The 10,128-nt window shown below is 29.9% G+C and overlaps 2 protein-coding genes across 2 annotated transcripts; both read right to left on the reverse strand.

The window, feature by feature from the left end:
- Positions 1 to 274: 274 nt before the first annotated feature.
- On the reverse strand, positions 275 to 4,784 carry LOC105626435. The gene is made up of 7 exons (XM_012207735.1): positions 4,735 to 4,784; positions 4,114 to 4,306; positions 3,586 to 3,813; positions 2,106 to 2,390; positions 1,078 to 1,362; positions 777 to 987; positions 275 to 576 (listed from the first exon to the last, which is right to left on the reverse strand). The coding sequence occupies exons 1-7, from the start codon at positions 4,782 to 4,784 to the stop codon at positions 275 to 277; spliced, it is 1,554 nt and encodes a 517-aa protein (XP_012063125.1).
- Positions 4,785 to 5,599: 815 nt separating this feature from the next.
- Positions 5,600 to 9,446, reverse strand: LOC105626436. Its single transcript, XM_012207736.1, has 9 exons — positions 9,432 to 9,446; positions 8,904 to 8,962; positions 8,226 to 8,445; positions 7,713 to 7,963; positions 7,299 to 7,466; positions 6,770 to 6,996; positions 6,244 to 6,454; positions 5,908 to 6,053; positions 5,600 to 5,832 (listed from the first exon to the last, which is right to left on the reverse strand). Exons 1-9 carry the CDS (start codon positions 9,444 to 9,446, stop codon positions 5,600 to 5,602), a joined length of 1,530 nt encoding a protein of 509 aa, XP_012063126.1.
- Positions 9,447 to 10,128: the final 682 nt, after the last annotated feature.

The following is a 10,128-nucleotide window of genomic DNA, read 5'->3' on the forward strand; positions in this document are numbered from 1 at the left end:
GAAAATATATAATTGGTAAAATTGTTCATTTATCTGTCTCTCTCCCGACCCCCCTCCCTCTCTCTCTCTCTCTCTGATATATTATTAGAGAATAAAAAAAATTAAAGCCAAATTTAAAGGAAAACAAATTTTGGTTTATTTAATATATATATTTAATATATATATTTAATATATATGTAATATGTTTGGCATTGCCTTTTTCACAAGGAAAAATTAATCGTTTTTCAAATTTAACAAGTTGAGAAATATTGGGATGAAATGAAATGAAAATGTGTCATTTGACTTTTTTATGGTGTTCCTTCATTCTACGCATATGAATTTTGGGCTCCTTCAATGGTAAGGATTTAACGTCACTTATATTCTGATTTAGTGTCCGTAATTCCTCCAATGCTCTTTTAGCTAATTTCCCTTCTGGCGTAGTCAATGGTTCCAAAAGAAGCATAGTCAGAGCTTTCTTTAAAAGATCTTTAGCTTCTTCCAATTGACAGGTCAGCTGCGTTGAAGAAATTTCACGTGCGGAATAAGATCGATTTGCCAATATTATTATAGGTAAATGCATCTCGTATAACATTATGCCTGAAATTTATAATATTGATAAATATTTTTCGTAATTATATAAAAATACTTTTATAAAATGTTATAATATTTATTTATTAATTTACTATTTGCTTATTTTTTCTACATATTTACAATTTGCTATCAGAATCTTTTATATTCTATAATATATAATTAATATATAATTAGAATTAATAATTAGAAATAAGCAATATTGATACCTTTTAAACGTGATATACCTGGCTCTACTATATCTAAGACATCATAGATTTCCTTACATGTATCCAACATTTTTTGTACAACCTTTTTCTGAGGATTGAGAGACGTTATTTCTTTTCTACAAGCCGTTAATAATTTCTGCTTTAAAGATAACATTAGGAAGTGATTGGTATGCAGCGATCGGGATAATTTTTTAAGCAAACTGTCTATCTTCTAAAAAATATTAGCTATTATTACTGCTATAATGATTATGAAAAAAAATGTTAAGTTCTAAATATATTTCCAATTTATATAATCACGAACTTTTATGTCAACGTCTTCACATTCGTCGATAAGTGTTCTGCATATGTTCAACGTAGCTCTGATTAAACGACCGCCGTAGGTTTTCTTGCACATTTGACATTGCCATCGACTTCGCTCATATGGATCGACGATGGAAGTATCTTGTACGCCTATAAATCCTTTTTTGCAACGCGGACATAACACGCTGCTCAAATGCGACTGCAATTCATATGGATCAGTACATAAAGAGCATTCGCATTCGAAATACTTTCCTTCTCGAAGATGATCCTTTCTATCAATTGTACCCTAGTTAAATATATTGATAATCCAGTATTAATTCCAAGCAAGAGACACAGATGACACAGTATAGTGTAACATAAAGATGAAATAATTGTGTTTAACAATGATAAATAATGATTGAAAAAGAATCGATGAAAAAAAAATCTTAATTTCAAAAAAATATCTCTTTACGTATTCAAAAAAATTTCTTTGGTTCAATGAAAATTTCTTTGAAAATAAGATATTGTACATTCAAAGAAATAAGATATTGTACATTCGAAGAATTGTATTTTCATTAATCCAAAGAAATAATTTTTTTTAATACGAACAAAGAGATATTTCTTTGAAATTAAAATATTTTTTTCAGTGTATAATTCTGTGATTGTTACTATGTTATGCGGGGTCTACAATAGAAATCGTAGCAATCGTAGGATCTTAAGTCGTAGAAAATTGACCAATCATAATCGATTATTCTTTTCATATTCGACTGTGATTAGTTAATTTTCTATGACTTAAGACTCTATGACTTTACACTACAGTGTTTATATATTTAAAACAAGAAAAATATTTTAAAATTCACTTAATAGATATTGTTAATAATAAGAATCTTTAAATCTAATGACAATGAAAATGTTTTTGATAAAAAGGCAGCTTTTAATTAAATCATTAGATATTATTGAATATATCTTAAATTGAATCTTTGAATAATATTGAAATATCAGCAAAAAAAAGCAACATATTAATTTCATCATATTTATCTAATTACTGACCAGCAACGACGAAGTATAATTGAAAAGGATAGGTTCATTCTGTTTGATTGCTACACTTGCATAAACAGTAAGCTGAAAATTGTCGTCTACGGTGAGATGAGTATTGCCTCTGCAATCATGAGCCATCAAAGTTGCTTCAATGTATAAACCTCGCAGAAGGAAACCATCAAGAGCACTAGGTGATCGCAACTCAAAAGTATTCACATCCAAAATTCCACACAATTTCTGCATTAATTCCGTATTTGGCGGCTTAATCTCAGCCGGCCAACGAAGCCTTCGAATTACCTGTGTTACATACACAATACTGCACGTTATAGAATGGGTCAATATCTTTTGGTAAATATTGGAGCAAAAGTTCTGTGGTATTTTCCTAAGCAGAACAACAAGTCATTATGATATCAATATGAAGTCAAAATGACTCCAAAATAATCATTAAAAATCATTTTTCATTCATTTTTGATTCATTTTAATATTATTTTGACGTGACTTGCTGTTCTGCTTGGGTTGTTAGTGCAAAATTATATATCTTCATTAAAAATGAAGAAAAATTTCAAAAAATTAAAAAAAAGATTTTAAAGCTTGAAAGCTCTCTACTTTCAAAAGATTACTATATTTTTTAAATAATCATGTAAGTTTTATAATTTTTATATATAGAAAACTACGAGCTGAAAAAAAGGAAATTTTTCTTCTCACTTTATGGATCTGTCATGTGTCAAATTATCAAATAAATTTGCGAAAATTTTTGACTATCTATATCGTGAAAGTTTGGAATTTTCTTTACAAAATCGTTTTTTAAAAATGTTTCTACAATTTTTTATTCTTGAATTATTCGCGAGAATAAAAAGAAACATTTTGACTTTGCTCATAACTCCATAAATTATTGTAATTAAGAAAACAGATTCTTAAAGCTGAAATGTTGCTTTATCGAATAGTATCATGCTAATTTTTTTAATGTAAAATATATAGAAATTTGAGTTAAAAATATGATATTACTATCCTTATAACTATCCTTATAAATATTGCGCAATAGAAAAAATAATATCACATTTTTAGCTCAAATTTTTTTTTAAATTGGCAATTGCACACCAGATAGAGCAATGTTTCAGCTTTAAGAATCTGTTTTATTAATTACGATACGATGATGATTTTTAACGGAGTTATAAGCAATCAAAATCAGAATGTTCTTTTATAACATTTAGTCCGCGTGTAACTTGATAACAAAAAGTCGTACGTTTTTTTAAAACAAACATTTAAGAAAAACTTTAAGCTTTCACGTCAGATTGTCGAAAATTTCACAACAAATATATATATATATATATATATATATATATATTCTGTATATAATTTTGAGCTAATAGAATTCCGCAGAACTTATTCAACTCAATATCTTAACAATATTTACGCTATTCTTTTATTTTACGTAATAAATTGTTAATTAAACATTCAAAATATATAAAAATCTGATTTATGCAAAACTCACGTCCACAACATTGACTTCTCTGTCCCTCCAAACGGACGTGCCAATCCTTTTATCCAAATGAGCCTCCATACAATCTATTTTTTCCCACATAGCTGGATTCTTGTGTTTTATTATCCATAACCGCAAGGCCAATAAAATTCCTGCTGCATCAATTCCATTTTCTGTTAATAGATCTCGATTATCTTTAAATATTTGGCATTCTTCATTCGTATGATGATTTATCCGTATCTTCAAAGATAAGAAAAAGAAGATTAAAAATGATAATTCGAAAGTATCATAGTGTTATGTAACGCACGCAGCAATTCTCAAACTTTATTTTTGTTATATTATTTTTGTCTTTCTTAGATAAGCAAATCTTAGATAAACAAAATTTACAGTTACTTATTGCATACATTTTTCTCAAGTAATCTTGCTTGTAAGAGTTTTTAAGTTTTATCCATCATGGTGCGAATATATTTCTTTTCTCGTATGATAATAAATTCTTTTTCTTTGAGAGAATTACAGATGTAATGTACTCCAGTTTATTACCTCGCATGCTACGCTGCACAGTGGCACAAATTTACATCTGGAGCAAGCGTACTGCCTTCTTTCGCCAATTTTTGGTAACATGCGCATACAGGCAAAGCAAAAACAATCTTTATACACCATCGGACCAACTGCGATCGGTTCTTCCCGAATTATAACTTCCCCTGATGCTATGTTTTTAGCTGTTACGAGATACCTTATAAATAAAAGATATATATAAGATTACAAAAATAGTTACAATTATGCAAAATTAATAAATATGTAATTACTTCAATATATAGCACAAATCATGTTTATTTTGTAAATGCAAAAAGTACTAAATTTATTTTAAGGACAAAATCATAAACATATAAAGGAATTCATTTCTTCTATATTAATTCTATAATTCCTTTCAAAATTATTTAATGAAAGACAAAATCAAGAGTGTTTGCAAATGATAAGATAAGATTTTCAAATGATCATATGTTTCGTAAATATAATCAATGTATAATCAAATTGTAACAAAGTTTACAATTTGATTATACATTGATTATATATTGATTATATTTATTGATAGACATGTACATAAATTATGCAAACGTATTAATATTGTGCTAAATAGCTAATTTGTAATTGCAATTATACCTTCCAAGTTTTTTCGAATGCGCAATCTTATACTTCGCAGTGGGTGTCATGTCTCCAGATTACTTCCTTCAAGTTAGCAATAGTCAATCCGTAACTGGCATCAGTAAGCAGGCATCAGTAATACGAACCGTCTTCCTTAGGCACTCACACGACACGCTGTATTATTAGACATCGCATGGCATCGCGCGCAATCTGTAATGTTAGTATGCAGAATGTGATGCACGCATTGGCAGTTACAACAAAACGATAAAAATTTCTTTATTTTTGAATAAGAACTTCAAATTTAAAAAATTGCTCTATTAAGTATGTTATATATGTATAACAAAAAAAGAAAAGTCTATTAAATATCTTTTCAAGACATCTCATACTGTTGAAAAAAATCCCATGTAAATTTTTTGTATACACACGCTATATTTATAATATATATACATATATTTGATACAAAATCAAAAATATTCTTAAAATGTTGTATAAATTTCTTTAATTGCCATTCTTTTAATTATTGAGATATTCTCAATTCTATACGAAAACAATTCAATAATAATCAAGACTATTTTAAATCATTGTAATATATTACACATAATATTTAAAAGAAATTTGTGTGTATATTTAGGATTTTCAGGATGATATTTCTCAATTTATCCTGTTTTCAATTTCAATCATATATATGCTATACATATATATTTATTTATTATGTGTTTAAGTTCTTGCGAATTAGATATAAATATTTTCCATATAATTTTCTCTTGATTAATAAATATAAACAGATGGAATTGGCTATTAGTAATAAGAAATCTCAAGAAGTATAGCGTTTATTAATATAAATAAGTTTGTACAAGTAACGAGGTTTTACAAAAGATAAATCTTATAAATCATTTATAGACTGTTCCAGTTGAATTATTGATTCTTTTGCGACGAGTCCTATTTGTCCTTCGGACGTCTCTGACGATTCTAGGCTTAATATCATAACCGCTTCTTTTAGGATATTCGCCGCTTCTATCATTTTGGACTTTAGTCTGGCCTCGTCAATGACACCGGCATTCCACTGACCTTTAGCCAAGAATAGTAACGGTGCGTGTAATTCGTATAACGTCATGCCTGTCAAAAAGATAAGACAATAAAGTTATCCAAACATTTTTTCTCTAATTGGAAACGCACTTAAGAAGCACATACCTCTTACACGACTGTACCCCGGCTCCACAACGTCCAATATTTGAAGCAATAAACGGCACATATCGACTTTGTGCTCCAATACAACATCTGGCAAATCGTCTAATAAGTATTCGTCAACCCGACCGTACATTTGAGTCAATGAGTGTCTAAGAAATATTATTTTTAGGAATTATTAATATTATAACATGAAAAGTGTACGAAAAAAAATACATATATAATATAAAAATTATTCATTAAGCTACGCATCTATTATTAAATTTTCGGTTATTGTAAATTTGGCAAAACAAGTTAAGCTCGATAAAATAAAGTTAATTCTGTTGAATTTAATTAATTTACCTTAACATTGAAAGAAAGGCATGATGAGGATGTAAAATTAATCGGTACTTTTTCATAACGGTCTCCCTTTCGTAAATCGCATCAGCTCCATCAGCTCCACTGATTGCTTCAGCGGCGTCTACTTCCGCTTGAATGATCCGGAGAATTTTTCGTACTGCTTGTCCGTTGGTAGAAAAATCGCAATGCGTACACTTCCATGTACTTTCCGAATCTGGCAAATATTTTTAATTATAAAGGCGTAATATTTTATATTCTAAACGTTAAGGTTTGAAAAAAAAAACTTCTATCTAATGTCAATGTTATACGGAATCGCCAAATATTGAAATCAATACAATTTCAATTCCTGACACTGAAAGAATTTCATGTTGATTTTTATTTATTGCAAAATAAGTATAAGAAACATTATTGCATGATTAGGATGATGAGCTCAACTATATCTATTTCAATAATCCTTGATTTTGCTCAATTAATGTAACAACTAATTTAAAAGAAAAAAAATATTATAATAGACACTATTGCACGATACCTAAAGAATCCAGTGATAAAACAATCCCATTGTCGCATTTGTTACACTTCAGCGAGGACATGTGAGTGCCCAATTCCGTAGGATCTGAACATCGTGGGCACGCGCAAGCGAAGTGTTTGCCCTCGAGTAGGTGCTCTCTCCGTAGGATCGTCGGAAGTAACGAATGAGTGTAACTCGCGTAAAGTTCACCGCCCGCAGGAATTTTAAGTGTAGTACGCAGCCGTATCCTGTAGAATGGCGTGTATAATTGCTATTTGCATTTAATATGGAGTTATCTTCATCAGCATAATAAACCGTGTGAGATTTCCTGAAGGATCGCTCAGTGTGTAAATTAATTGAGGAAGGATTGTGCACGAGCATGTAACAAGTAAATAAAATGTTGTTGTTTATACCGTGCTTAAATTTGTTGTTGGTAGTAAATGTTTAGTATCTAGTATTATTACAAATGTTTAGTATCTAGTATTATTACAAAGAATTGCATTTTTATTTCATTAAGTAATTCATAGATAACGATTATTAATTGATATACCTATAATCAACTGGCGATATGCTGTGAGATGTGTTAGAAACACATGAATGATTCATCATAGCAACTATTGGATAAAGACCACGTGCGCTGAATCCTTTCGCCGTCCGAACTTCGAACGTATTAATCTCCAAAATACCGCATATCGTTTGTATATACTCCTCCGAGAATCTGCAAATATTTATTGACTGTTCCATTTCAAATAATACAATTCCACATTAAAACAATATTAAGCGGTTCCTAGACACACAATAATTTTGTACAGTATTATTGATGCCACTTTTAAATAATTTAAAACGAACAATTTAGAAGCTCAATAAATCTCCATACGATTAATAATATTACATAATATTAGATATTGTGTAACAATATTAATTGTCTAGGAACCGCTTTAATAAAATGCCGCAATAAATATACCTATCAAGTTTGAGCCGTTTTCTCAAGTAATCTACGATATTGATTTGATCTGATTTCCATTGACTTTTTTGACATCTTGTTTTATTATGCGCTTCCATATCCTTTACCTCTTTATTCCATCTTTCGACGTTTCTCTCCGACTCCAACAATAGTCTCAACGGCGTTATGCATTCTAATTGCGGAACACCGTTTTCGCTATTCCCATCCAGCGCGGCGTCTACGTTAAATTTCTCGTTTGCCTGTGCAAACACCTGCCAAAGAAAATAGATCTTTAGATATGCAAAACAATATCAAGAAGAAACAGACCTTTTGTAATTAAGGAAAGCTATAACTATATGCATTTATATTTATAACTATATATATTTATATAAATATAAAGATTAAAATGAGAATTATACTGCAAACTTTCCAATATTTTATAGCTTTTCACTTATTGAAAAGATTTACGATCACAATTTTTCGCAGAATTTGAGAAAATTTCGAAAAAAGCTCTTCAATTAAAATCTTATTTACCTGGCACTCGTAATCTTTATGTTGTGAAGCATTTTCGCATTCTTGACCACATACGGGCCATCCGCACTTGGAACATAGCGGTTTGTCATTCGGTTTAGGAGGCCAAGGTGTAAAGCAGGAGAGACACAAGGGATATGTACATGCCTTCGGCCCAATGACAAAGGGCATTTCCGTGATGATTTCTTCACCAGCATGTAGTTCTCTATTCGCGACCATGTATCTGTCAAATTAAATGCAATTTTTTTTAATAAACACTTTAATAAAACATATGTGATCAAACATATGTGATTAAAATAATTAGAATCCAATTTAGAAAAGTGCTGATGTAATTTTCTTTGCCATCAAAGCAGATGTATTTCTTTTTAAAATCATGAACTTTTTAAATTCTATCTTTGGCAAATTTATTTTACTTTGCATATATCATATTTGGATGATTTTACAAGTTTATATTACCGTGTGAATTCCGTGTATTTATTAATTCCTCCGGTACCTTTGCAAATGTTTCATTTAATTCAGATTAAGCATAATGCATAAACCAAACAGCTTAATGCACTATGAGTTCTTATTAAGTTCTTATTAAGAATATTATACTTCCTCATTTAATTTAAAATTATTCGTAGACATCCCATTTTATCTCAGCTTTGAATTTATCAGCTCTACTCTTTCACTTTTTCTTACCTGCCAACTTGTTCATTTTGCAGCACTTTGTATGCTTGCGATGCAGATACGCCACTTTGCTAAAACAATCAGAAAACGAAATCGTGTGTTGATAAAACTGAAATTATTATATCGTAAATTACACGGATTAATATTACAAATTTTAACATCTCTCGTGAAAATTATAAATAGATAAGAATATCTAAGATCGTAAAAATAATTAGGGTGTAAATTTCGTCAAACTTTAATTAACTCAATTAGCTGTTAATTCAATTAGCCAAATTTATTTGCTGTAAAATGTCTCTAGAATTTATCCTCCCTAATTTTCTTTACATAATCAAAAAATATAAAATATTTACTTAGTTCAAGTATCATTTGATAAATTTTACACACACACGCACACACACACACACACACACACACACGCACACACACGCACGCACGCACGCACGCACGCACGCACGCGCGCGCGCGCGTATATATATATATATATATATATATATATAAAATTAAGTTAATTAGTTTGATTCAAGTATCACTGCGACATACCGATTCTTGCGACATGCTTAGTTGAGAATTAAGCTAACGAGAAGCAATTAACTTCCTTCGTCGATGAGTTGTTGATACCACATCGATTAAAGACCCGTACTTGAACTGAGCCAGAGATCGTACTTATCAAAGGCTTTATATTCTTGACTTATTAAAAATATCGCACTTAAGCTCTATCAATAGTACAACCTACAGTTCTAGACGAATGGTGAGATTTGTTTCGCAACTTTCGGATACGACATGTTGCGATCAGAAACGTTGCGACTACGCAGTCGATGTATTTTTGGGACTCCAAATGTACAGAAGCATCCAAAAGCTGATCATTTTCCGCAGATCCATCGTGACTATGCATTATTTCAAACTGATAATAATGAATCTTTTCTTTTATATTTAAGGGAATCCTAACACATATTTTATTTCTAATAATAATTTTTGAAATTGACAATTATTAATAAAACCACATTAATTCTGTTACTACAAAGTACACAACCAAATCCTATAAAAAATATATATTAATAACATAAAGTTTTATAATGTGCGTGTAAAATAATTTTATAAAAACTCAAGCAGAACAACAAATCATTATAACATTAAAAAGATATCAAAATGACTCCAAAATATTATTTATAATTCATTTTATCATCATTTTGATATTACCATGACTTGTTCTGCTTGAGAAGTTTTCTCTCTCTCTCTC

Source organism: Atta cephalotes (genome assembly GCF_000143395.1).
Source record: "Atta cephalotes unplaced genomic scaffold scaffold00005, whole genome shotgun sequence".
NCBI classification, from domain to species: Eukaryota; Metazoa; Arthropoda; class Insecta; order Hymenoptera; family Formicidae; genus Atta; species Atta cephalotes.

What these genes read in the sequence shown, in the direction of transcription:
- LOC105626436 (XM_012207736.1), bottom strand. An exon ending in ATAAAGATTACGAGTGCCAG is followed by an intron (nt 7,964 to 8,225) that starts GTAAATAAGATT and finishes TTTCTTTGGCAG; the next exon opens with GTGTTTGCACAGGCAAACGA. An exon ending in AAACGGCTCAAACTTGATAG is followed by an intron (nt 7,467 to 7,712) that starts GTATATTTATTG and finishes AAATATTTGCAG; the next exon opens with ATTCTCGGAGGAGTATATAC.
- LOC105626435 (XM_012207735.1), bottom strand. Translation starts at nt 4,784, where the DNA reads ATGACACCCACTGCGAAGTATAAGATTGCGCATTCGAAAAAACTTGGA. An exon ending in GAGAAGTCAATGTTGTGGAC is followed by an intron (nt 2,391 to 3,585) that starts GTGAGTTTTGCA and finishes TATGTAACACAG; the next exon opens with GTAATTCGAAGGCTTCGTTG. An exon ending in GTGAAGACGTTGACATAAAA is followed by an intron (nt 988 to 1,077) that starts GTTCGTGATTAT and finishes AATATTTTTTAG; the next exon opens with AAGATAGACAGTTTGCTTAA.